Genomic DNA, 27,684 nt, shown 5'->3' on the forward strand with positions numbered 1-27,684 from the left:
AGAGACCACACTGGAGGGGACAGTTTATTGGGAGGCACCATTTCTGCCTTGGTTGTCCAGTCTGATGAGGGAGGCTCAATCCCTGCTGCAGTGTGAAAAGAGAGACATAGTCCTGGCCTTTAGGAGCCCCCAACTGTAAAGGGGGAGGCAGTTTGCCCCAAGAGTAGCCATGGCTTGGGAGGAAAGCAAGAAGCCAGTTGTCCTGATTGGAGCAAATGTGCTGGGAGACCAGAGCTGAGATGGAAGGCAGGAATCTCCCGCTGAGATGAACCCAGGCATACCAACTTCCTGCCTCCGCCTTGCCAGTGCTGGCCTAAATTAGCCCCACTGGCTGATACTCTCCTCCATGCCTCTGTGTGCTGCTCCAGACTCTGCTCTGTCCCTGATGAATGATTTGAGGACACTCAAATCAGCAGAAGCCCAGGGCAGAGAGGTCGAGTTCTCCAGATGTGCTTCCTCTGTGAGCACACACCAGGCATGCTCTGGCTTCCTGTTGTCCTCCCAGGGACAACCCCTCACCCAAGAACTCCTCCCACAGGAAATTTATAAGGGGACCTAGGCTCAAGATGAGCAATCTCCTCAGTGTCAGAGGTGGCGCTCAGCAGAGTTGTGACTTTGGACAAGTCCCTTTCACTCAGTCCCTCTGAACATTAAGTGGGTTGGACCTAAGGTCTTCCCAGGTTCCTGAAGACCCAGCCAGCTCTGAACAGAAGGCACGATGAAGAGCAGTCTGTGCTGATGGCTTTACTATTTAGCATCTATGAGCTGGGAGCCTCAGTTCCCTTGTAAAACAGGTGCAGGGAAAAAAAAAATGGGCACAAGGGCTGAGACTGCCTCCTGGGATTGCTGCAGAGTCAATGAGATAAAGCCAGTAAAGTGCTCACTACAGTGCCTGGCACACAGTGCATGCTCCATGAAGGCTACTTATAACCATTATTATTATTTTCCTCCCGGGAATAAGGTCTTGGACAGCCCCCACTGTCTCTTCCACTATGCTACGGCTGCTTTTCTTTCTTTCTTTCTTTTTTTAAAACTGTACTAGGGATTGAACCCAGGGCCACTCCTCTGTACATTGATAGTCCTTTTATTTTTTATTTTGAGACAGGCTCTCACTAGGTTACCCAGGCTGGACTTGAACTCGTGATCCTCCTGCCTCAGCCTCCCCAGCCTCTGGGATTACAAGTGTGCCCGAGCTGCCCAATGCTTGTCCCATGTGACCAGCTTCTTCTCAGCCTTCCACTCCATTTCTGCAAACACCCCCTTCCCAGGGACAAGGCTGCATAGCCCCCTCCCTATGTGCTGCCACCACTCTGAGGGACCCCCTCTTCAAGCCCCCCTCTCCTGCAATTATGTAGAGCAAACAAGAACAGCTGATGAGAAAGGAGTTGCTATTAGCTTAACCTTTCGGGACTGGAGCTGCTGAGAGGAGATGGGCAGGCGCATGGGGAGGGGCTGCAGCAGGTGGGTCAGGGGAGGGAGGCAAGAAGGCAGGTGGAAGGGCCATGACTCGGAGGGACTAATGGGCAGGATGCAGACCCAGAAAAGGCAAGCAAAGGGACAGAAAGAAGGGAAGGCACGGAAGTGGAAGTAGGGAGAGTGGGATAGAGAGGTAGGGAAGAGAAAAGGCTGGGAAAAGAAAGGCCCAGAGAGCCCTGCAGAGAGCCCTTTGCCCTGTGCATCATAGAACCCCTGCCCCCTTGCACGCATGATGGCACGTAAAAAGCTAAAGCAGTGGCACACACCTGTAACCCCAGCAGCTCGGGAGGCTGAGGCAGAAGGATCAAGAGGTCGAAGCCAGCCTCAGCAACTTAGCAAGGCCCTAAGCAACTCAGCACGACCCTGTCCCTAAATTTAAAAAAAGTGTACACACACACACAGACACACACACACACACACATAAAAGGGCTGGGGATATGGCTCAGTGGTTAAGTGCCCCTGGGTTCAATCTGTGGCACCAAATGAAGATGAAGAAGGAGAAGGAGAAGAAAGAGGAGAAGGAGGAGGAGGAGGTGGAGAAGGAGGAGGAGAAGCTACAGACAGGTTTACTCCATCTGACACAATGCAGAACTGCAGAACCACAGAATGAAGATTGTCAGAGTGAGGGAGCTCAGACACCACCTGGCCCAGGGCTCCCATTTTATGGATGGAGAAACTGAGGCCCAGAGAGGACGTTGCCCTTCCCAAAGTCACAGTGAATGTTGGTAGAAACTGGAGGAACACTCAGGCCCTGACTACTGACCCTGAGCTCTGCCCTCTACATCACCTCCCATCCACCCACCTCATCCATGCATCCCTCCACTCCCCTGTCTACCTAGCCAGGGACATGAGCTCTCACTCATGCAGGGCTGGGTGGGCAAGTCAGGTTCCCATCCTGCAGGGACTCTGATCTGGCAGAAGTGACCCATTAAATAAAGAAACAAAAGGGTAAAGAGTCCTACAGAGACAAGAGATTGCTTCTCCTTAATTGGTTACTAACATGTGTCCAAACACACAATGAACAAGTATCTCCTGTGTGAATCAGGAAGGCTTCGGGGAGGAGGTGACACTGATCTGGGACTTAAGGAATGAAGTGGAGAAGCTGTGGTCACTGCAGGTTTGCCAGCAAAGCCGGGATAAGGTGCTGGGAGAGGCTAGGGGTTCAGAGAGGCTCTGACATTCCTCCCGCTCCCATTCTCTCCTCTGAGTTCTGGGAGAGAGGAGGAAGCAGGTTGCTGGGGGTGGCAAGGGACTTGGGCTCCCCGCAGGCCTTTCCCTCCTGGGGTGGAACGGCATGGAAGGAGCTAGTGCTGGGATACTGGTGAGGACGGTCAGGGAGCAGGGCGCGGTGCCTTTCTTCTTGCTGTGTGCCTCTGGCCTGCTTCCCTCACCCCCAGCTCAGGAGCTCAGGTGGGCCAGTCAAGGGAGGGCAGGAGCGGGAGCTGGAGATCTTTGGGAGGCTTGGGCTGACAGTCCTTTCACATGACCTCAGCTTGGCCAAGCTCGGGAACTCACTGTGACCTTCATCCTCCATGCCACTTGGGGGGCCGAGGGAGGCCAGGGGGGACAGGAAGGGGGAAGGGAGACCTGACTCACACTTAGCCCACATCCTTGGCGAGACAGCAAGGAATATTTTTAGGAGCTCATTAAACAGGGAAGAAAGAAAGGAAAGGGAAGGAAGGAAGACGAGGATTATGCATTATTTTTCATCCAAGTGACAGCTCTGAGCGTCTCCACTGGAACTGTCATGCAAAAGAAATGGCATGTCTAATATTATTATGGAACTGGTGTGCGTGAACGCGCGTGTATGCATGTGTGCATGAGCACGTGCCACGAGGGTGCAACTCTGCAGGGTGGGGGGCCCGTGTGTGTGGTACCGGGCCAGGGTGCTTGCGTGTGCAGTGCAGTGACGGTGATGGCGTGGAGATGAAGGCGGCGTGTGCAGCTGCATTGGGCACCGGGAGCCTGGGACTGTAGCAGGGAACAACTCTGTGAAACTGTGTGTAATGGGGCATGCAGACTGTGTACAACTGTGTAATTGGGTGTGTGTAACTGTGGATGCGTGAGGCATCACTGGCAAGTTTGTACACCCGTAGCTGGGGGGAACATAATCACAGGTGAGGGAGCAGCCCCTGTGCATGGCGGTGGCTGGGCAAGGGGGACAGTGGGTGCAGAGGTGATTCGGAGGCAACCCCCAGAAGGCACTGGGGAAACAGAGAAGGTGAAGGGGGCACTGGACCCACCTGTCATCGTCCTGAAGGGAAGGAGGCAGTAGCCAGAGGCTCACACCCACCCTGTCCCCTTGTCTGCCCGGCTGACTCAGGTCAGGAGGTCACCATCTCACTGATGTGAGTGTGAAATTCTCCTAAAGGAGCTCCAGCTACTTGGTAGGCACTTCACAGAAACAATCTTGCTGAATTTCCCGCACACTCCGGCAAGGTAGGTACTGTTATTATTCCCACTTTATGAGGGAAGCGGGCCTGAGGTATCTGAGACTCAGGTGGAGAGCGTCCCTGACGTGACAAAAGCCAGAGATCAAAGCCGAAATGTGTCTCCACAGTGCCTTCTCCTGAGCACAGGGAGGTGAGTGGGGGAGACCTGGGGCGTGGGGAGCCTTCCCAAGGCTTCTCTGAGGTTCCAAGAGAGACTCTCTAGATGACAGGTGCCCAGAGTGTGAGGAAGGGATCTGGAGAGATCGAGGGACAGGAGCTGGGCAGCAGGGCGGGTGAGGAGCGTCACTCCTGTCAGCGGCTGAGCTGTGGCGCGGGCCCTGCCGACTCGGTAACTAAAGCCAACCTCGTAAGTGGCTAATTGATTTCTGTTCCCTGATTAAATGTGCAGCACTTTACATGGCAGCAGAAGGAGGTCAGCGCTCCCCGCTTCTCCAGCGCCGCGTGCGGAGAGACAAAGAAATTGATTTTCCAATCGATGCTCTGAGCAATGATTAAATGCTCTCTGCACAGCGGGCCTAATGAGTCCCAGAGGGGCGTGCCGGCCCTTTAATTAGAGACTCCCACGGGGGCCTGGGATGGGGCTGCCTGGAACTGAGGGGTGCAGCCAGAGAGGAGACCATGTCCCCAGGGAACGGTGGCTTGAGCCTCTGGGGAAGCACCCTGGGAATACAGACCCTGTGGAGGAGTCTCTGTGCAGCCTCCATGGAGGCTTCCTCCAGCAGGGAGACCCACAGAGGGTCCTGGGCTGACAGGCCCCCTGGAAGGGGCTCCTGAGCCAAGCCCTCCTGGAAGGAACTGGGCTAGAAAGTTTGGAGGCAGAAGGCCCCAAATGGCCTGCACAGACCCATTCATGTGGGCACGAGCCAGGGCCCCCACTGGTCCTGAGTGCTCAGGACCCTGCCACCGCCTGCCCGCCTCTTCCCCCAGCATCCAGGTAAACTGTAGTTTCCCCTTTGGTCAGTCCAGCTCCTCCAGCGGCAGCAGCGATATAGAGACCCAGACAGGAAATGAATCCCCTCTAAGCGGCTGCTGCGTTTTCATTACCCAGCTGCCCCATTGGCGGAGCCGACTAAAGACTTTAGAAATTCAAATGAGGCTCTCGGGGGAGAGCGGGGCTTAAACATTCCCCTGCGCAGGCGGCTTTATTGAAGGAATAAACTATATTTGCAAAGTAAGATATTGAGGCTGTCAGTTTCTCTTAGGGATATAATGAGATCCTGGGAGGGAGGGAGGCCGGCAGGATGGAGCTCCCAAGGGCGGGAGCCACAGTCAGCTCACTGGGGTGAGCTGCCCCACGTGGGACTGGCAGAGCCCTGCCCATCCGACATTACCATTCACTACCAGGTATAAGCCAACCCCTCCCCACATCCACCATCCCACCTCCCTGATCAGAGCTGAGAAATGAAGGCCTGTATGGAAGCAGGAAGAAAGAATGGTACTCTGGGCCCCTGGAAACCAGATAATGAAGCCCCCTGAAGTCCCACACACACTTACCTGCCAGCCCTCCCCTGATGGATACAGTTCTGCTCAGGAAGCAGAAGTAAAATACAGGAGTTGAGACTGGTGTGTGGGACTATGGCTTTGTCTGGGCTCTGCTGTCAGCTAGCTGTTCAATCTTGGGCAAGTTACTGAATCTCTCTGTGCCTCAATTATCTCATCTCTAAATTATGAGTAACAACTTCATAAGGTTGTTGTGTTAAATGAAATGCTACATATAAATACTGTTTTCTGAATACATGTTACCTATTTTATGAATAATGCTCAATAATACATGTTAGCTATTATTAAGACAGTGGGGGGATGATGTAGAGAAAGGCAGTAACTCTTTATTCCCCCTCCCTCCAGGGGGCTGGACCCTACTCTGACCATTCAAGAGCTACCATCACCTCTACTAGCACCATCACATCCCCATAATCAATGCCACCACCTCCATTGCCACTACCATTACCAGCTTCACTGTCACCACCATCATCACTATCACCAGGACTCAGATGTAGAGTTAGACCCATAACTCAGAGGTAGAAGGGAGTCAGAGGGTGGAACAGGTGGGATGAGTCCCAGAGGGCTTCCTGGGGAAGGAAGTCTGTGGACAACGTGCAGTGCAGCCCGGACACAATGCTTTCTCTCTTCTCTTCTGCTGGTGGGAAGAGGTAGATTGTTTTTTTCCCCCCCCCCCCCCCCGCAAGAAACAGGTTCGAGACCAGAAAAGGACCAGGGAGCAAGATGGCTGGATCCCCAAGCTCGCCACTTCAGACCTCAAACAGGGATGAGAGTACAGGAGTGCCAGCCTGCTCCTCCACCTCAGTGCCACTCAGAGCTGCTTCGGCGTGGTGTTCAGGGCAAGGGAGGCTCACGGTCCCATCTGGGAGAGGAGGTGTCAAGTTTAATGGGTCAGGCAGCAACAGGGCTGCCTGTCACTCTCATTCTGAGGCTGGAGGGGAGATTGGAGTTGACAGTGTACAGGATTCGGAGGAAGCAGATACAGAGCCTGCCCCAGGGGCCTGAGGAGGTCGAGCTGTCAGGGCTGTGAGAGTTAATGTGCTGGTGGTCCTTCCATTCTTCTCAGTGGGGCCCCAAGCCTCTGGTGACAGAAGGCTGCTGAGACCTAGAAGTACAGACAAAATGGCCAGGCCCTGCGTCTAACGACAGCATGAACTTGGACAAATCACTGACACGCCCCAGATCTCCTTTTCCCATACTGTGAAATGAGGTGCCTTCATGATGGCACAGAGAAGGAACATGGGTTAGGAGTCAAAGGACCCGGGTTTAAACATCTCTCCATCTCTCTAGCAAGTCACCTGATAGCTTATCTACAAAAGAACACAGTATTCTCGGGGCACTGCTGTGAAAGCACAATGAGTACCACAGGGCCTGGCACACAGTAGGTCCTCAGGGATTCACTGAAACCAAGCTCTCTTCTAGTTCTCAAAATCTCAGCATAGCATTCTGAAAGGAGCTCTCACCACTAACCACCTCTATCTCCACCTCTGCCATCACCTCCGTCAATACCAGCAGCAGCACCACTGCTTTGCCACCATCACCACCAATACCATCACCTCCATCACCACAACTACCACACATACGATATGCTTAATTTTATTATTTTTGGGGGGGTACCAGGGATTGAATCTAGGGGCATTTAACCACTGAGCAACATCCCCAGCCTTTCTTGTATTTTATTTAGAGACAGGGTCTCACTGAGTTGCTTAGGGCCTTGCTAAGTTGCTGAGGTGGGCTTTGAACTCACGATCTTCCTGCCTCAGCCTCCTACGCTGCTGGGATTACAGGCATGCACCCAGCACCCAGTTATAATATGCTTTTGTAAACATAAGAGCCAGACAGTGAGGAAACAGTGGAATGCTGTGGAGTGTTCAGATGGTCCACCCTCCTTCCCCCCAAAAAAGAGGATCCCCTCAGTCAGACTGTCTGGGAGGTCAGCATGAAGCATAGATCCATGGTGTGTATGGAATGCTAGGTTCCCCTGCAACTCCAACTCCTCCTAAACGTCTTTCCCCTTCCAGCAAGAAAACATGCAGTGGACACACTGGTAAAGGGGTGAAGAAGGGGGCTAGCATTAGTGGAGGCCCTCCTAGGTGCCAGGCACTGCACCTGGTACTTTGTATACTTAATATCCTTTGATGCTGATGGTACCCCGGTGATAGGTATTGGCTACTGCATTTTACAGGGAAGGAAACTCAGAGAGAGAAAGTGATTTGCCTGAGGTCACCTGGCCAGTGAGTGTCCAAGGTGCAATTCAGTTTCCCATCTCTCCCATTCCTATATGGCCTGACTGTGAGAGAGTGCACCTGAACAGGTGTGGGGAGTGGTGATCCTAGGATGAGAGAAGGATTTGGGTCCTTTTCGAGCATTCAGCTGGAAGAGCAGGATGACTGGATCCCCAGGCTGGGCACTGTGACACTACTCCCTAAACCCTGGGGAATCACATTTTGCTGAGCACTTTTTCATCTTTGACCAACTCTGAACACCAGGCAAACAAGAACTTTGTCTAGGGGCTAGGATATAGCTCAGGGGTAGAGCACTTGCCTAATATGCACCAGGTCTCAGGTTCCAGCCTCAGCACTACAAAGAAAAGGAATAAAAAAGAACCTTACCTGATTTTTTCCCTGGCTCCCAGGATGCAGAGCAGCACCGGGCCTGGCACCTGGATGAGTAATGGTGGCTGAGTAAATACATGAATGAACCCGTGAAAGCATGAATCAATCAGGACGTCAAAACCTGGGTGGAAAGCTGCACTGACGATTAAAACTCAGGAAAACAGCAGTCGACGCAACATTCCCTGCTTTTTATTATTATTCTTTTTTTTGCCTTTCTGATTTTATAGAAATGGTTGTTCTCAGATTGCAGAGCACAAACTGACTGATTGATGCCCCAGAACTAATACCCTGAGACAGACCCGAGGCGGAAAGGACGATTATTTAACACAGCACCCAGGGGCACAGGGTATGGGAACATCATTCTTGTGCAGTGAAAAGCAGATGAAATAAAAAGTTTACACCAAAAACACTATTGGCTCCTCATGGAGGCCTTCTTCCCCAGCCCCCGCCTCATGCTCCTATCTGGTGTCCCAGTTCCTGTGTAAGTCTGGTGGGTTCTGGGTGCCTGGGAGCCGAGAGCCAACCCATGGTGCCAAAGATCCCTGGGCAATGATTGGTTAGCATTGTCCACCTTTTGGGGAGGGGGCCCAGTTGTCCCCCTCAGCTGTGACCCTGCAATGTAAGGGCAGTTGGCTTATCACCGGTCTCATCTGGGTCCTTGTGGGTGATGAGATGGGCACTGATGGGTGAGCTGGCAGCCAGGCTGGAGTGGCACAGCCAGCTGCCCTGGGCACTGTCTTTCCTGCTTGTCACCACTGCCGGCTGCCCAAGCAGCAAAGTCACAGTGACAAGATTCAGAGGAGAGAGACTCCAGCTGGGGGTGGTGCTGGTCTTACAGGTCACTGGAGCAGCAATGTGACAGTTTCTCATCTTGGGGGTCCTCTGTCCCAGTTCCTGCCCCCTCTGCCTCGACCCTTGTCAGACTCCATTTCCTTGGCCTGCCTTTGTCTCTCTCTTCCACTCCAGGCGATCATCAGCTCTGAATGGCCCTTGGTCCACAACTCTTTCCACCTCCTCGGCCTTCTTCTTCCTCAGCCCAACCTCAGGCACTATCCCCTCCTGCTCCTTACACACACACACACACACACACACACACACACACACACACACACACCATCTCAGACAGGAAACAAGCTTTCTTCCCAGGACCTGTATCAAGTGACTGGGATCTGGACTCCCAATGAGTTTGCAACTGCAAGCTAGTGTGTGTGCAAAGGCGTGAGTCTATGAGCAAGAGCGTGCACATCAGTGAGGATGTGGAGGCTGTCAGCCCACACCCTGCTTGACCATCCCCTCTTTGTTATTCTGGGCTCCCTCAGATCAGGCCAGGGAGTGGGGAAGGGGAGTGAAGCTGCTGAGCTCTGGGCAGAGCCCCTGCTCACTCCTTGGGCCTGTCAGCCACTGATCTGTTCATGTTCCTATAAATATTTACAAATCCCAGCTGCTGAGGAGGCAAGACATCCTCCACCAGCTGGGGCTCCCAGCCTGCAAGCTGGCAGGGAGGGAACTAGCCAGCAAGGACCATAGCAGCAAGAAGGTGGGGCTGCACTAGAGAGGTGGGTGTCCTGAGTTCAATTCCCAGTTTTGCAAAGCTTAGCCTATGTGTCCCAGTCTGTCCTCAGCAAGAAATGTGGAGCCAAAAATATCCCCCACTCCTCAGCCTCAGGAACCTGCCCCACCTTACTTGATAAAGAGAGGGTCCCCCCTTTACAGTCAACCTTCTGCCTTTTATTCATGTCTCCCAATTAGGGCTACAGGAAAGGGTCTTCCTGCTTTTAAAAAGCACAGAAAATTCTTCCAGAGTCCCTGGAGGATACTATCTTTCTGAACTCAAAATCTTTCCCAGGGCATCCTGATAAATCCCCCAGGTTCTTTCTAGATTGGAGGCTGGTGCACAAGCAGCTCAGGGACCCCAACTTAAGACACCCCCCCTTTGCAGCCCCTGACAGGGGCTAAGTCATTTTCAGCTGGAGTCACCTCTGCCCCAGCCAGCCCTGTCACTTTTGGAGCAGGGCTGGTTGTGAGAACCTGGACAAGGAGGATTGAGAAGGGACCTGTGGGGAGAACTCCCGGCCCCAAGCCATCCATACTGTGGCCCAGGTTGGTGATTGGACATTCTCGTGAACCAGCCCAAGGGAGCTCCCCTTCCCAGGTGGGGTTTGATTATAGATTATTGATCTTCTCTACCTTTGCCCAGCACACCACAGGACCTGTGGCATTGTGTGGAGTCTCTGACCTCAAGCCTAGATCTCCAAGTCAAGCTTTCCCAGTGGCACTTGGTGGCAAACTCTTGCTCCCAATGGCAGAAGGCATGTAACTGTGGGATGATGCCTCACAGCCTGAATGTCCTGGGCCTCGTAGTTAAAGCAAGCCCAGCAGATACCCAGAAGCCCCGACACTGAGTGAGTGGAGTCTCTTCCCCTGTCTTGGCTATAATTCAGATTAATTACGGCTGAGCCCTCCTGGCCTCCGGTGGGACTCCCCTAGGCCTTGTCCAGGTAATACCTATATCCTGGTCTAGGTTTCTCCAGGAAGCCCGACACTGTAGTGGAAGGAGAAAAATAAAAAGGAGGCAGAAGGGCCCTATGACACTGAGGGGCTCTGGCCACTGTGTGGACACACAACTGGAAACGAGGCCCAAATGGGGCATCAGAGGCAAGTAGGCAGGGGCTGCTGCTCTGCCAGAATACAGAAGCCAACGCAGTGGCTCCTCGTCTTACTTTCTGGCATCCAGGTCAGCTGTTTTCACTCCCCCGGAGGGTCCAACCATTCCAAGTTTAAAAGATAAGAAAAAGGATCAGTGAGGGTGGGAGGTTTGCTTAAATTGGCCTATTTTCTTTTTTCTTCTTCTTTTTTTTTTTTTTTTTTTTTTTTTTTTTTTTTGGTACCAGGGATTGAACCCAGGGGTGTTTAACCCCTGAGCAACATCCCCAGCCCCTTATTCATTTATTTATTTATTTATTTTTCCTTCTTATTAATTATTTTGAGACGGGTCTTGCTAAGTTGCTTAGGGTCTCACTAAGTTGCTGAGACTGGCCTTGAACTTGCGATCCTCCTGCCTCAGTCTCCTGAGTCACTGGGATTACAGGCGTGCACCACAGCACCAGGCTCAAATGGGCCACTTTTCTCAGTCCAGAGCTGTCATGATGTGGAGCAGGAGAAGGCACAGGACAGAGCAAAGAAGGCAGCCCGGGGCCTAGAGTTTTCCTTGGCAAAAGTCAACTGGCCCCACCACTGAGAGAACTGTGACCTTCTCAGCTGCCAGGGAAGAGCAGAGGCTGGGGAGAAGGGAGCAAAGAAAGGGACAATCTGGAGCTGCATGTGCTTTGGAAGAGAGGTCTGGTGATGGCAGTGGCATGGGAAGGGTTAAAAATATTCCTAAAATAGCTGAGCCAGAGCCTAAGCCAGCCAGCCAGTGCCTCTCCCTGAGAGTGTGGATCTATAGCGGGGAAAAGCCAGGCTGCTCTGCACCCCACTGCCTGCTGCTTGGCATGGCTGTTAATTAAGGCTCCCTACCAACCCCTCCTGCCCTAGCAGGGAAGGGGTGGGAGTAAGCAGAGGGGCCAAAAGACAAGGAGTTCTCGCTGGACCAGGAGTCCAGTGGCCTGACACTCCCCTGGCCTGGGTCTGCAGTGGGCACACAGATGGACTGGCAGGCACAGTGCAGGCCTTGTGGAGGAGATGGGGGTGACAGGACAGAGCACCAAGTTCTCCCAACATACATAATAAATCATTGTAGGGTGGGGATCCCAGGAAGCTCATCAAATGCCAGGTTCTCCTAGGTCTGTGTCACCCTCCACTTGGAGTTATCTGAGGCGATATTAGGGCAGGCAGGGGTCAGGGGTGCCCCTCCAAGAATAAACCACATTTCCATTTCAGGGACAGGACCAGCTACATAATCTGCAGGGCCTAGAATGAATGAAATGTGGAGTTTGTTGTTCAAAAATTGGTAAGAAATTCAAGGCAGTGAGAACAGAGCATTAAACCAAGATCAAGTCCCTTCAGAAAGCAGGGCATTGCACTGCACGCACAGGTTTCAAGTTCATGAAGGCAACCCTGTTCAGGGTTCTGTTTAATTAATATTTACTAAGCTTTCTAAGCTCCACTCTACTATTCCACTGCCTCTACCATCTTAGGGACACCCCACCCTGAGTCAGTGATCCCCTCTCCTCAAATCTATGGAAGTGAGGTTAGCAAAGAACATGGCAGAGGGCTGGGCCACCCCCATCCCTGGCTGATTTAGGCTATCCAAGGGCACTGCTGTGGCCATGGCGCCAGCCCCTACTCTTAGTTGTTGGGCCTCTCAGAGACCCACACTCCACTGCAACTTTCTCAGGGTCCATGGGGACCACTTGGTCCAGAGGCAAGTGATCAGCCTCTCCTTCCCCTGGACTCTGATCTCTCACCAGGTGGTATCCAGGGAAGAGCCCCAGGGATTCCCATCCTGGCTTTGCTTCAGATTGGCCCTCTGACTCAGTGCAAGCTGTTTCCCCTCTCTGGGCCTCTGTTTCCCTATCCGTCAATGGAGGAGTCTCTAAGACCTCTCCAGACCCTAAGGTCTAGTCTCCTGCGGTGAGAATGAGTGGGCAGGTTTTTCCCAGAAGGGACAATGCTTTGGAAGACAGTCTTCCTGAGCCATCCTAGAGACCCGGAGGCTTTCCCCCCAAAGCTCCCATCCTCAGACCCTGGCCCCAGGTTCTCCTCTACCCTATCTTCCTCCACCTTGCCTGGAGCTAGGGCCAAGGAGTTGGTGGGTCTGGAAGAGTCCAGGCCTGTGGGAGGGGGTGGGGAGCCCAAGGGCTGGGCTGGCCAGGCAGGCCTTCTCTGGCATCTTTGCAGGAGGCTCAGTGTAATTGCTCTGCCTGTCACTCCTGCGTCCTGCTATCTGTCTCTCCAGCTGACCCCGCGCACCCGCCATTATATTGGTTCCTGTTGGGGCTGTGGAGCCTCATCACTTATACATGCAGCTGGGAGATGCAGGCTGGGCTGAGGGAGACAGCCCCTCCCCTTAGGTCTCCCTGGCCCTCAGCTGGTGCCTTTTCAGAGCTGCCTCCCTGAAACGGGATCTGGGATGAGCAGTGAGTGGCTGCTCATTGGAGTGAGTGGGGTGGATGCCCAGAGCTGGGCAGGTTGCTGGAATCTCCAGGCATAAGGCCCAGAGTTCCCTAGTGAAAAAGGCATAAGAAAACCTACCAATGACCTAGGAACGTTGACTCCCTACCTCGGTCCCCATCCCTCTCTCCTCCTCAGAAGATGGGGCAGAGGGAAGGGGCTCCTGAAGGAAGTCCTCCAACCAACCTCTGAGACTGGGTCAGGACTGAGTTTGGAGACTCAGCCTGGTTCAGCCCATTGAGGTATGCTCTGGCTCCCAAACCCAAATCACAATTCAACTTCCACTCTCCCATACTTTATGACCAAATGCCCCTTCTCCAAAGGGGGGCTGGAATTATGGAGGGCCTTCTCATGAAGGATCTGGATGTGTCTGAATTAAAATGTCACGGTGGAATTTAAAATCTTTTAAAGGATGCCACTGGGGAGATGTCTTTCACGTGAGAACCACAGACTCTCAGAGCTGCCTGTACAATGGTCCAACCCAGAGAAAGAAATGGAAGCCCTAAAACTTGAGGAGACTTTCCCCAAATACACATGGCGGGTTGGTGGCCTCGAGGGCCAGTTTCTGCCTCCTGGTGCCCAGCTCTGCATCGTGCCCAAGGCAGAGCCGTAGAGATCAGCAAGCAAAATGTACCCTTCATATTCTGGGGTTTTGATGCTAAAGTGACCTCCTTGTCTTCCCCATCAGGTAGGTGCCTGCAGGGCTTGGTGGAGTGAGCAGCTCCTCCTGAAGTCAAACAGACCTGAATTCTAATCCTGCCTCCTCCTATCAGCTGTGTGATCCCAGGTAACTTACTTACTGTCCCTGAGCCTCAGCATCCTCACTTCCAATGTGGAGATGGTACTGCTTATTCTTCAGACTTATAGTGAGAATTCAATAGAGTATGCAAAGCACCTGGTACATATTGGAGGCACTTAGATAACAGCAACAACATCCATCTATCCTTTTTTCCTTTAATGAACATTTTAAGATCCTTCCACAAACCTGGAATTCTCCTGCCCCTCCCATCCCCATCCTCTCCAATCTGTCACCAAGTCGGCTAATTCTGACGCCTTCCTTCCCAAGCCAGGCCACTATCAGTTCTCACCTGGAGCACAGCAGCTCCCTCTTACTTAGTCTACCAATCAATGCTCTTATACTATTTTAATCTTTCCTCCCTACAGTGGACAGAGTGATCATTCCAACCTGAAAAATCTGATTGTATCACTCACTCAACATCCTTCAGTAGTTTCTAACTGACCTTAGGATAAATTATAAACTCCTTGTCATAGCCCACAAAGACTTACAAACTGGGTCCTTAGCACATGCTGTTCCTTCCACCTGGAACACTCCTATCTCCATCCTCGGCCTCTAGCAGTCATCTACACCTTACTGACTCCTTCAGTCAGGGCTTAGTCTAAAAATCACCTCCTCCAGGAAGCTTCCTTTGATTCCAGCCTCCAGATGAATTCAAGTGACAATGCTCTGTGTTCCCATAGCATTCCATGAACTCCCAAGTAACACATTTGTCAGGCTTGATAGCAATGGCCTATTTAATTGTCTGGGTTCCAGCAATACACTGTAAACTACATGAAGCCAGAAACCTTTTCTTGTTCATCATTATGTCCTGTGACAACAAAGATGTGGGTGAGCAGTCAATTAAAACTGGGTTTATAGAATGAATGGAGGATGGATGGATGGATGGATGGATGGACTCCTCTGGATAGGCCATTCTTCATCTGAGTTTTGCAACAACTGGTACAACCTCCACCCAAGTCTTAGGTTCCTCAGCTGTAAAATGGGGAAAATAATAGTACCTGCCTCTCGGGATCTTTACTTTTAAATGGCATAAGTCATGTAATAGTTTAAAATTCATAATAGATCGTTAAGTTTAAACAAGATAATCCACATTAAGTGCTTAGAATGGAACCTTGCACTTAGTAATTAAAAAAAAAAAAAGTTGGCTACAATAATTATTATAGCATTTATGATTTCTTTCTGCCTGTGACCCCTGTTAAACAATGAGCTCCTCAGGGGCACTTCACAAGCCTGACCTTTTGGATACATCACTACTAGCAAGCATCCCATAGTGCCTAGTAAATGCAAAAAAAGAATGTAGATTTGCTAACTGGTGACTCAGGGCCTAGCACTGCACTTCACTCACAAAACCAGATACACAGTTTCTTACACATTCACACCCACTCACATTCATTCAAAGAATCTCAAAATACCAAAAACAGACATCCAGTTTCCTAAATTCTGCCATGCATAGGTTAAGAGCCTTACCTACCCCTTTCCCTATAGCCTCTCCAAAACACCCCAACACCCAGCACCAAGCACCCAATCCTGCCACTGGAATGAGGGAGCCGTAGGAGGGATCTTCACACCCACAGAGGGAAAGCAAAGCCAGACCTTCAGCCCCAGTCTTGATAGCATCTCAGCTGCCAATAGTGCCACCTCCGTGCACTGGCTCACCCCTTTCCCTTCCTAAATACCTGGGCCCAGGCTTTGTCAGGCGTCCTTCTTCCCTCATCTAGTTCCCTCTCTGAACCTGGAAGTGTAGGCCCATTGTCTTCCCTCTCATAGTGCCAAGCACAGCAATCTGCTGAAAAATGGCAGGGAAGAAGAGCCCCAAGGACTGAGTGATTAGAGGGCCTTCTTAACCTTGAGGTAAAATAATTATATTAACTACAGCTTGCTTGCTGGGTGCATAATAAGGGTCAGATACGTAGCCCGCCATTTTACATACATTATATCTCACTTAATCCTCACAACCACCCTTTTCCCAGGGGAAGACACTTAAGACGCTGCAGGTTAGACCGTTTACCTAAAATCACCAGGTTGGAATGGCATGCATGTCTTTAATTCCAGAATCTTCGACAGTCAGGCTTTTAAGAATGGAGGGGAGAGCCTGGGGGAGTCTTCGGGTATTAAGCTGGGAGACGCCCCTCAATGCAGCACACGCCCTCCAGTCAGGCCGGATCTCCCGGGAAAAGGGGCGCTGAGAGCTGGGGATGGAGGGGCCTCTTTCGGGCCGGGGCGGGGCCCGGCGAGCCCAGGGGAGGGGCAAGCCGGTGGCCCGGGCTCGCAGGCCAAGATGGCTGTTAATTAAAGTGCTGGCACCAGCTCCTCTCTGCAAAGTTTGAAGCCGTTATTTTCCACTCCAGCGAAGCGGGGAGAATCCGGCTGGGCTGACAGAGACGCCACACCGCGCCAGGGGAGCGGGCGCGCTTTCGGAGCGGGGGGCGGGGCGCCGTGCAGCGGCGAGCGCGCCTCTCGGACGCCCTGGCGAGCGCGGGGGCGGCCGCTCCCGCCCCCTCCACCGCCCCCGCAGCCAGCCGGTTTCCCCAGCCCTGTCCGCCAGGGCTGCGGGTGCTGGACCAGTCAGCAGTATAGCGGAGGAAGGACTCGCGCGTTCGTCCCGCGGGGGCGAGCGGGTTCGTACAAATTATACTCCAATGACCGCGCACGTGTCCCTCGGGTCATCAGCCTTGTCGCTCTTCGGGGAGTCACACTGAGGAGGCTGCCTCTGGAGACCAAGAGGCTGACAGCCGAAAACTGAGGACCACCCTGCCTGAGCCTGGATGAGGTCTGGCTGTCTTGAGCCTCCTCCCCCTGCACTTGGAACGATAAACAGTACCTAGAGACTCCAACGTATTGAGGTTGGGGAGCTGGGAGCCAGGCTGAGGGTTTGAATCCGGTCTCTGCCGCTTATTACCTTTGTGACTTGGGGCACATCTCTTAACTTCGCAGTCTCAGTTCTCCGTGTGCAGAATGAGAGTAATGATGGGTTTTACCTCTTTGGATCCATGTGAAGATCGAGTATGATCACATATGTAAAGCATTTTACATACGGCTTGGCACACGATTGCCCTGATTAGATACTATTTATTGATAATGAGGGGTCATTCTCTGTACTCAGTACTTGGAGTACGCCCGCCCCCCTTAACTATCCTCTTGTCCTTTTCCTCCCAGCCCTGGGCCAGAGTGTGCACACTCAACCTTGGGCTCGGAAGGCCAGAGAATCATATGAAACGTGGTAAGTCAGCGGGAGAGTGTGATCTGGAAGGGGTCTCTTAGGAGAGAAAGAGATTGGAGAGCCATTCTTTAGCAGCTGGCCAGAGGCCTCCGAATGGCAGAGCCCCTGGTGGACTGGATAAAGGAGGGTGAAGGAGGAGCAGTGAAGCAGCACGAGCTGGGCCTCAAACAATGTGACAAATATTTTGATGGAAGCAGACACATTTCATTTTATGTAACCTAAACACTTTAGTGCACTCGAGGAAGAGGAGAGCTTCGTACCACCTGAGGGGAAGAGTAGTTAGGGGATCAACCACTCTAGGCGCTTGGAAGAGGGGGCCACCACCCAGGGACGTACTTTGTACGGTCAGCATGGAGAAGTACCGTGAGGGGCTCACCTCAGAATTCCCGTTTTTCTTTGACTAGAAGCAAGGGTAAGGGGATTGTTCAGAAAAAAAGCGAGGAAGGAGACCCCAGGTAAAAGCAGTCTGGCAGGTAGATCAGTGAGGACGCGGCACAGGCAAGGAGGGGATTGAAGATCTTGCCCCTCCTGGGAGAAGGCGGGTCCCGGGAGTAATCAGAGCTAGAAAAAAAGGAGGAGGCGTTTGCTCTAAGAACTCGGGTTCCGTTGGACACTCTGACAGCATACAATCCTCCCATCTCCCAGCCCTGGAGGAGAGGCCTGATTGCGGAATGCCCCCTCTTTCATTCCTTTGCCTCACCCTCTTCTTCCCCCTCCTAACCCTCTTTCTGGTCCTCCCCTTAATCGTTCTTTGTCCCCTAAAGACCCGGGGGCTAGCCCGTCGCTGCCGCCCCCATTGCAGGTCGCGGTCCCTCGCCTTCCCTGTCCCTGGGTCCAACCCTCGTGACCAACCCTCGAGGCCTGTCCTCTCCAGGTCCTCCTTGGCGCGCTCTAACTCTCCATATGTCCTCTCTTGGCGTTTGCTCTTTGGTGCCTACCTCCCCTTCCCTGTGGGATTCACTCCTGTTTATCACACTCTAGCCCTCTCCCCATTTGAGTCTCTGGCTCTCTCAGTCTCCCCCAGTCTCCCCATTTCTCTGCGGGAGCCCGCCCCTGTCTCAGAAGCCCCGCCCCTTCTGCCCCTCCCACCTCGAACAGCCCGCGGCCCAATTAGGCGTAGGTCCCGCCCTCAGCCCCACCCCTCGCGCTCTCAGAGCCGTGCGGAGCGGGAGGGGCGGGGCCCAACCGAGGGGGCGGTGGCCCGAATGCAAGCAGGCGGGAGGAGCTGGGCGCAAGGCGGGAGGCGGCGGCCGCCGGGCTCAGTCCGACCGCGCAGCGGGTGGGAGGCGCGAGGCAGGAGCCGGCGGCTGGGCTCCGCAGCGCAGGCAGCGCAGCGCGGCGCCCGGGGCCTGGCCCCATGCCCGCAGCCCCGCCGGACCGCCCTTGAGCGCGGGCGTTCAGCCCGCGCCCCCAGCCCGCCGGCACCATTGCCCCGACGGCGCGGCCGGGCGGCCCGGCTCTACCCAGGCTCCGCGCGGGCCGGAAGACGCTGCTGGCGGCCGCCGCGGGCGTGGTGATGCTGCTGGTGCTGGTGGTGCTCATCCCCGTGCTGGTGAGCTCGGGAGGCCCGGACGGCCACTATGAGATGCTGGGCACCTGCCGCATGGTGTGCGACCCCTACCCCGCGCGGGGCCCCGGCGCCGGCGCGCGGCCCGACGGCAGCGACGCCCTGAGTGAGCAGAGCGGCGCTCCTCCGCCCTCCACGCTGGTGCAGGGCCCCCAGGGGAAGCCGGGCCGCACAGGCAAGCCGGGTCCCCCCGGGCCTCCTGGGGACCCGGGTCCTCCGGGTCCGGTGGGGCCGCCGGGGGAAAAGGGTGAGCCAGGCAAGCCGGGTCCTCCTGGGCTGCCGGGCGCAGGGGGCAGCGGCGCCATCAGCACGGCCACCTACACCACAGTGCCACGAGTGGCCTTCTACGCCGGCCTCAAGAACCCTCACGAGGGTTACGAGGTGCTCAAGTTTGACGACGTGGTCACCAACCTAGGCAACAACTACGATGCGGCCAGCGGCAAGTTTACGTGCAACATTCCCGGCACCTACTTTTTCACCTACCACGTCCTCATGCGCGGCGGCGACGGTACCAGTATGTGGGCGGACCTCTGCAAGAATGGTCAGGTGGGCCAGGAGGGAGCATGGGGCTGGCCTGGGGGCAGGGCATCCAGGGAGCCCCGGGGCAAATCCGTACCTGATCAAAGTCGTTGGGCGCCCCAGGCAGGTGCATGTGGAGACCCCAAAGTGGCCCTCTTAAGCATTACTTAAGACATTACTTGAGGGAATGGTCGGAACCGGGGCAACCTGACTCCTCAGTTTCTGGGCTCCGGTTCTTAAGTCAGACACTGCTGGGCACCCGCAGCACGGAAATGCGGGAGATAAACCTAACTAGTCAGAGCACTAGGCTCTGGGCGCGCAGCTTGGCCTTTGGGAGGCGGATTCAGACTGATATCATCTGAGAATTGAGACTCAAGCTGACACCAACGGGAGATAAGGGAAGAGCAAGGATGGGCTCTGGGGCACCGGGTAGGGAGAAGCAACCTCCACTCCCGCCGGCGCTTAGGCGCGCTGCTATGCGCACAGGCGGAGAAAGCGGGCTGCCAGAAATGTTCTGGGCACAAAGGCAGGAGTCCGGCGCTCAGAACCTCAGCTGCAGTACATCCCCGCCCTCGGGAAGGGACCATTGGGCCAACCTGACACCCTTCGCAAAATCCTGGATTGCGCGGTTCCCACTGTGCCAGAGTTACCCAGCGCAAGAAGGCGGCCTCTGGGGAAAGTTTTTCCTCCCGAGGCGGGGTGAAGAGATGGAAACTCTCCTCTTGGTTTCTCAGGTCCAACTCCTCTTGGCCCCTAATACGTGGAGGGGTCCATTTGGTTCCCTGGAATGCGCGAGGACTCTGGTATGGGGACCTTGTGTGCCCAGCCCTCTTCTTGGAGCCACCCATCCAGGCATCAGCCTAGACCCAATCCTGCCCCAGGGACACAACCTTACCCAGATCCTCAAATACCCACCTCCCTTCCTAGTGCTCCTTGCTCTTGGTGGCTTGGGGCTCTGGGGGGCGTGGTCAGAATGAGCATTCTCTAGGAAGAAGGGGACCCCTGGTCAGAACTAAAGCTAAACTAGTAGGAATTAGGAGGAATTTCCTGTGATTGAGACCGAAGACCTTGTTGGATCTGCTCTCACTGCAGCACTACTCTGAGGCTCTGCCGGCCTTGGCATCTGCAAGGCTTGAGGATTGGAAGGGGAGGGGGTCCACCTAAAGCCTTTCTGGTGCTTAGAAGGCTGTCCCCTTTCTTTTTCTCCTGCCTGCCCCCTCCTTTCTCTAGTTTCTGCTTCTTCCCCATCTCTTCCTCCTCCTCCTCCTCCACCTCCTCCTCCTCCTCCTCCTTTCTCTCTCTCTCTCTCTCTCTCTCTCTCTCTCTCTCTCTCTCTCTCTCTCCCTCTCTCTCTCTCCCTCTCTGTCTCTCTGTCTCTCTCTCTCTCTCTTTCTCTCTTTCTCTCCCTCTCTCTCTCTCTCGCTCTTTCCTCTCTCTCTCCTGTCTTTTTCCCTGTGCCTGTGTCTGCCATTCCTCTTTCTCTGGCCTCTCTCCCCTGGGTCTAACACTCCTCTTGTCTATTGCTTGTGTCTCTCTCTCCCATTTGTGTCCATCAGGCTTTCTTGCGTCTCTCCTCTTTGTCCTTGGTTCCTGACCAAATGGGAGGCCCTAGTATCCAGCAAAGGCTCAATCTGCAGACATCCCCACAATTCCCCTTATTAATCACCAATAAGGGATGTAGCAATGTCACCTTCATTGATGGAATTTCTCCCAAAGAAAGTTTGGGCTGTCAGGAAGCTGAGGTTTCAGGAGGCTGGGGGCTTGCCTGGAGAGGGATGTAGTCCCTAGGCCACTGCTGGACCAAAACCCTACACCACCTCAAGAATCAGTAGCAGGGCCCCAGAAATGAGGCAAGAGGAGGCCTGAAAGATGGTGTGTGCTTGGAGTGGGACCACTTACTTCAGTCACTTGGAGGTGAAACTGTCCCCAAAACCTCTTCTTTCCCCTCCAGCAGGGGTAGGATATTGGCAGAGTCTAATGAAGGGAGCTCACAGTTGGGGGAACCAGAGCCTACTAGGAAAAAGGCGACTTTCACTAGAGGTTTCAAACACCCATTATTTCAACAGTTATCAGACACCCTTCTGCAAAGCAAGAGAAATAGTGGGATCTACAGCCCCTTCTCCCATGTCCTTTTGTGACTTCTTCCAGATTGCCCCAGAGCTCATTTAATCTCATCAGTCTGTTCCACATGTTGGTTTTGAGCCTTTACTAGGATCCAGGTTTGGGGCTGGGTGCCAGGGATCTGATCCACTTGCTCTCTAGGACCTCATGGCTATACAGGGGGCAGTAGTAATTATAAAATAGCACACCCTAATGATCTCTGTGTTAAAGCTGGACTGGGAACCCAACTGGTGACTCCTGTTCCCAGATGTGTCAGTTGAGGGGAGTGATTCTGTGATGCCTACCCTGGCTCAGACCAACCTGGTAGGGAGAGAGGATGGTGAACCTGGGTCCTCCAGATAAGGAGACACAAGTAGGGATAAAATAAAAGGTCAGATGTAAGGAAAGGCTGAGTCAGAGGTAACTGGGAACATTTAAGTAACAGGAGAAAAAAACAGTGACAGGGCTAGGCAATGGATGGGAACAGAAGAAAGAAGCTTGGACCGCCCTCTCTGCCTTCAGGACCAGGGGCTAGCCTGAGCTCTGTGCTTTTCCTTCCTGGCTTCCTGCCTAAAGAGAAACCTCCAGAACTTCTTTGGGAAAGCTGAGCCAAATCTGGACTCTGGCCCTTCCCTAGACAAGATGATTTGGGGCTAGGAGTGAGGTTGCCACCTTTGTGCCCTCTTCTGATCCACTGGCCCTCCCCTAGGGGTAACTCTAAGTCAACACCCCTTGACCCAATGGTCATTACATCTTAAGAAGCCTGAGGAAAGAACTCTAGGTGGGGAGTGGCACCCTGTGTGAATGGAGCTGCCTGCAGCTGCCTCCTAGCTCCACAGGTCAGATGGACCAGGGAGGACACAAAATTGATAAATTGGGCTAGGAGTGGGGGACTGTATGGGACCTGCCAGGCCTGTGGTCAGGATGATACTCATCCAGGGAAGAGGGCCATGAGGAGGTGAGTATTACAAATGGGCCAGGGCTTGGCCAGCAGAGTCTACTGAGGTGGAAAGAGGTGGCATATATACACTGAGGACTGCAGGATAAAGACCTAACTGGAGATTGGCCTCTTACCAGGTGGCAGGAAAGTGTCCCCAACCATCCTCTCCGGTCCTACTACATGTCATAGCACAGAGCACAGTGCCTGGCACAGAAGGAACCCAATGTGAAATGTGTGAAAGCACAGGTGTCCCCTGTGGCCAGCATGGCTGCCTGTGGGAGCCACACCTGCACATCCAGTACCCCAGCATTGATCTGGGGGCAGGGAAACATTTCCTGGATGGCCCCTCCTACCCTGGGTGCCCTGACCAGACCACTGCCTCACTTTCCCCTCCTGGTAGTCTCTGAGGTAGTGATTCTACAGTATCCCCTTGTGACAAGGCACAGACTTGCTTTTCCTGCTTCCAGGGCAATTCAGTTCCCCATACTTCCTTTTGGCCCCCAGGAGGAACTGGATGCCTCACCTGTTTTCAGTCTTGGGCAGGGAATCAGGACCCCTGGGTTCCAGTCCGGGATCCCCCACCGTCTAAGGATGGAAGGGCATAAATTCTCACTGCCTCCATGGATAATTAGGATAATTACAGCAACAATCATGGTGATGAATAAATAATAAACATAAGCAAAACAGTTCTGATGCCTGTCACATCACCAGGAGATTCCTGATGACAGATGACTGTATTCTAATGGATTTTGCTATTAAGAAGCACACTGTTTTAATGAGTTAAGGCTAAATTAATCCGGGTAATAAAAATAATTGTTATTAGTAGTAATTTATTAGTAAAGATAATGAAATGCATGTGTAATAATAAATACTACCAGGATTAGGGCCCAGGGAACATATAGAAGTTGGCTGCTTGCTTTCAGCTCTTCCCTAGTAGCTCAAAACCCCATCAAGATTTTATTTTTTCTTTCTTCACCATCAGAAGGATTTGTAAAGGTGGAAGTGATGAGACAAGATCTTTTTGTCCATTTTTCCAAACAGAAAAACTGAGCTCCTTGACAGACAGCATCTACACTCATTTTAACCAGCCTCCCACCTTTAACCAGCCCAGAAGTTTTCCCAGCTACATTCTCCAAATAGTTCCTTTCCAGATTGGAGAAGGGGGTGAGGGCAGAGAAGAAGCTGGAGGGATCTGGGCTTTAAATGGAGGTTGCTAGTATGTGGGGCCCTCTTTGTGCATTACTGCTGAGTCAGCAGCTCTGGCAAGTCTGACCTGCAGTTCTGTCTGCACCCCAGGAAAGAGGGTAAGCCTCTCCCCTAATTTGGCTTGTTTCTGCCAAGACATCTGTCCAGGTAGGCAGGAGCGGGAGCTGCCTCTGGGAAGGGGCAGGGTATAGAATGGCCCACTCTATGCAGCCTCTCCTACCACAGTCAATCCAGGAGATGGCTCTTCTCTTCTTGTTCACTACCCAGGATATCCTGGGAAGACCCCCAGATCCCAAAACTTAGGCTTCCTGTTGCCTCAGCTGTTGGAGAAGTATGTCTGGAGGTTATTCAGCCACCAGCATATGCCCCCAATATCTTATGATTATAGTCGAACTGTCAAAAATGGCAGCAGATTTCAAGCCCAAATGCAGGTACTTTCCTGACCCCTTGTCCTATCTGTCTCTCCCCATGCCCCTCTAAGACAAATACTAGCAAGGATATCGGATCAAACTGAGGGATGCAGAGGGATGTAAGGTCTGAATTCCCTTCTTTCAGCTTTTTCTTTGGGGTGAGATAGGAGGAACTAGAAGTTCTCTTTGGCTAGGGTAATTGTCAAATAGATATAGTTGCACCTCCTTGAAAGCTAGGGCCTAGGCCAAATCGAAGCCTTCAGAGGGCAAAGAATTGCCAGCCCTTCCATTTTACTGCTTCAGTGTGGAAAACTAAAATGAACTTCAGACAAGGAGTCCAAAGACCTGATTCTGGTTCTGGAATGGTTGCTTATCAGCAGCCCATATTGGTCCAGTCTCATGACTTATAGGGCCAAATGCATCCTTTGTCCACCCACTGATATAAGAGAGGTGGGTGTGATTGAAATGTAAGGCACCACCATTAGTAAATCCAGAGTGGAAGAATAATAGGAGAAAGGGAAGGCCCCTGTTCCCTATAGGTCCAGAACTTGCCTTTCTCTGCAAGAAAGGATTCCCAGGCTGGAACATACTGGAAGCACTGAGGCTCTAGGCAGGCCAGATGGTAAGATCTAGAGAAGTTAAGGAGGAAGACTCCAAGCTGAGGTTCAGATGAGACCTGCCATAGAATCCAGGGCTTCTTTATTTCCATCTTGCAAACGTTATATATGATTAAAAGGGGGCGGAATGGGGTGACAGGGAGAAGCAGGCTGAACTACAAAGCCCAGCTTTAGGACCTCCAGATCCTCGCCACGTGGCTGCCTCACTTCCCTACCCTCTCCCACTGCCCCGCTCCCATCCCCACAGGTGCGGGCCAGCGCCATTGCCCAGGATGCAGACCAGAACTATGACTACGCCAGCAACAGTGTGATCCTGCACCTGGACGCGGGTGATGAGGTCTTCATCAAGCTCGATGGAGGCAAAGCGCATGGCGGCAACAGCAACAAATACAGCACTTTCTCCGGCTTCATCATCTATTCTGATTGAGCCCCCAGAGTCCCTCTCCATCTCTGCTCATCCCTTGAGCTTCTCTCCTGGAAGGGGCAAACAAAACCCATTCCCTACCCACCCTTAGCTGCCTGACCCAGGCTGCCTACCCTCCCCGGCTGTGACACCCCAGCCTGCCCTCACCACCGCCCAGGTCATAGTTAGGCCCTCCCACAGCAGAGCCACAGAGTGCTCAGTTCTGTCCGCAGGAGGCAGATTGACTGCAGGGCCTCAGCCTGCAATATACATTTGCACAGTAGGACTGTTTACTGCCTTCCCTGGCCTGCCAACCAGTCTCAGCCTGAGAGAGGAAGTTGGCAGAGTTGCTTCCTGTGCTGGGATGAGCTTCCCTCCAGCTCTGGGTTGACCCTGCCTGGGGGAGGGGCAGGTTGGGGGCTGGATGACTTCCCAGCACCCCTAAAGCCCCAGCCTGTCTGCACCCAGTCTGACCAAAGCTATAATAAAAACATTTCCACCCCATGGGGGTTTCAGTCTGTACCCTGGGGAGGGCTGCAGGAAAGCACCATGGACCTTGGTCTGGTGGAAGCTTGGGGGGGGGGGGGGGGGGGCAACCAGATGCCAGAGTCAGAGCTGCTTCAGGAGGAGAGGGGTAAAAGGACCTGAGGCCCACTGCAGCCCATGTGCGCCTGGGTGGTTGAAATGGGAAGCAGCCCATACATCATCTTCTTCCATGTCGGATGAGTTCCATTTTGCCTTTCTGATAGTGGCACCAGCATTCCCAAGTCACAGGCAATCCTTAAACTGGGAGACCTAGGTTCTGTTTCCTGTGACACTGTATGATCCTGGTCGAGTCACTCTTCTCAGACTCAATTCTGGGTTAGTGACAGCCATGGTTAAGGAACAAGCTTCACACTAAAGACTGGTTGACCTTGGGCCTCAGTTTTCTCATCAGTAAAATGTAGGTAAGGAGACCTATTTCACCTAATTGAGGATTGAAGAGGTATAATTTATGTGCTTAATAAACAACTCATTATTTATACATCACTTTAACATTTGCAAAATGCTTTTATGTATGTCATTTCACTCAAGTTTCCCAAATGGCCAGGAGGTTGAATGGGTAGTTTTTCTTCCACGAAAGTTAAAGCACTTGCTTAATGCGATATAGTTGCTAAGTTCTGTAATGGACTTGAATCCAAGACTCGTTAAATCTCCATGTCCTACCACTGCCTCCCTCACCTTTTGTAACTAGGGGCTCATGACAGTCATACGATTAGAGCATTCCTAAATAATTAGGTTTACTATTTACAGAGCACCCACTACGTGTCAGACACAATGAAAGCACTTTGTATTTTTTTTTTCCCATAGATATGTAGTGGGTGGGGGGGAGCAGATTTATGGGAAATTTTTTTTGTTGTTTTTTGTAGTGCTGGAGATTGAACCCAGGGCCTTGTGCTTTCGAGGCAAGCACTCTACCAACTGAGCTATCTCCCCAGCCCTAGGGAAATGTTCTTATGCCCTTTATCATGATGCTATTATTTTATTCATTTTAAGAATTTCTATATGCATTTGTTTCTTTTTTTAGTTGTAGATGGACACAATACCTTTATTTTATTTATTTACATTTATGTGGTGCTAAGGATCAAACCAAGTGCCTCACCCATGCTAGGTGAGTGCTCCAGCACTGAGCCACAACTCACTTCTGTATTGAGTGCCCCTTTATGCATTTATTTTGATGCAAGAGGTTTGCTTTCTTACTCAGGCTGGTCTCAAATTCTTGGGCTCAAGTGATCCTCCTTCATAGCACACCTCACTGCACCTGGCTGTTTTACCCCCCCACCCCCCCGCTGGGGATTGAACTAAGGGCCTTGTGCTTGCGAGGCAGGCACTCTACCAACTGAGCTATATCCCCAACCCCTATTTTATCCATTTTAGATGAGGAAACTGAGGCTCAGAGAGGTTATTGTAACTTGCCAAGATCACAGAGCTACAAGCAAGCAAATGCCAATATTTGAACCACAGACCATACTCTTACCCAGGACCCCATATTTCATAAAACGTTTGCATCTCCAAAGCAGAACTGAGGCTGGCATTGGATAACCCCAGCCCTACCCTTCCATTACCACCCCAGCCCTGCAGAGACCTGATGCATTTCTAAGCATCTGCCCTGGCCAGCAGCCAGGGGGTGAGGCTCTTAGAGAATCCCAAGGCGCTACATTGAGGAAAAGTCCCATCTGGCTTCCCAGTCTGGCTCAGCTGGAGAAACAGGAAGGAGGGGTGGCCTTCCTCCTGGCCAGGCCCATGTATTGGACCCTTGTCATGGCTGGCAGACTTGAATGACTTTCTTTATCCTCTCTTTTCTCCCCTACTTCCCCCCACTGCCAGCTGTGGCCATTTAATAAAATTAGCTTAATGCTTGTTCCTTCCCTGTGGGGTCTGGAGATTGAAATCTGCGGGTCCCCTCAAACCCAATAAAACCCCTGGCAGGTCTGGCTGAAACTAGAGTCTCTGTGGGAAGAGTGATTAGATTAGAAGGCACTCCTCCTGCCCCCAGTGCTGCCCACAGCTCCCTGTGATTCTTTAGTAGCCTCATTGGCCTGGAATTACCCAGCTATCACCTGGGAGCCAGCCATCACACCTGGGGGTTCCCCACCCTGGCCCCAGAGGCCACAGGGACTGATCCAAGACCTCTGTTATATAATAAAAAGCAAGTTAATCATTTCTGTAGTGCGTGCCTGCCTATCTGGCTGGCTGACTTGCTTTTC

General features: G+C 52.7%; 1 protein-coding gene across 1 annotated transcript; it reads left to right on the top strand.

Moving 5' to 3' along the window:
• Positions 1-18,395: 18,395 nt before the first annotated feature.
• C1QL1 (complement C1q like 1) lies at positions 18,396-26,270 on the top strand. The gene is made up of 2 exons (XM_079132752.1): positions 18,396-19,288; positions 24,782-26,270. Exons 1-2 carry the CDS (start codon positions 18,692-18,694, stop codon positions 24,959-24,961), a joined length of 777 nt encoding a protein of 258 aa, XP_078988878.1. The 5' UTR covers positions 18,396-18,691; the 3' UTR covers positions 24,962-26,270.
• The last annotated feature ends 1,414 nt before the right edge of the window (positions 26,271-27,684 follow it).

The sequence above is a fragment of the Sciurus vulgaris genome (assembly GCF_902686455.1).
Source record: "Sciurus vulgaris genome assembly, chromosome: 3".
In the NCBI taxonomy this organism is placed as follows: Eukaryota; Metazoa; Chordata; class Mammalia; order Rodentia; family Sciuridae; genus Sciurus; species Sciurus vulgaris.

Coding starts and splice junctions, on each gene's coding strand:
- C1QL1 (XM_079132752.1), top strand. CDS start 18,692: ATGCTGCTGGTGCTGGTGGTGCTCATCCCCGTGCTGGTGAGCTCGGGA. Junction 19,289..24,781: donor ACCTCTGCAAGAATGGTCAG/GTGGGCCAGGAG, acceptor CCATCCCCACAG/GTGCGGGCCAGCGCCATTGC.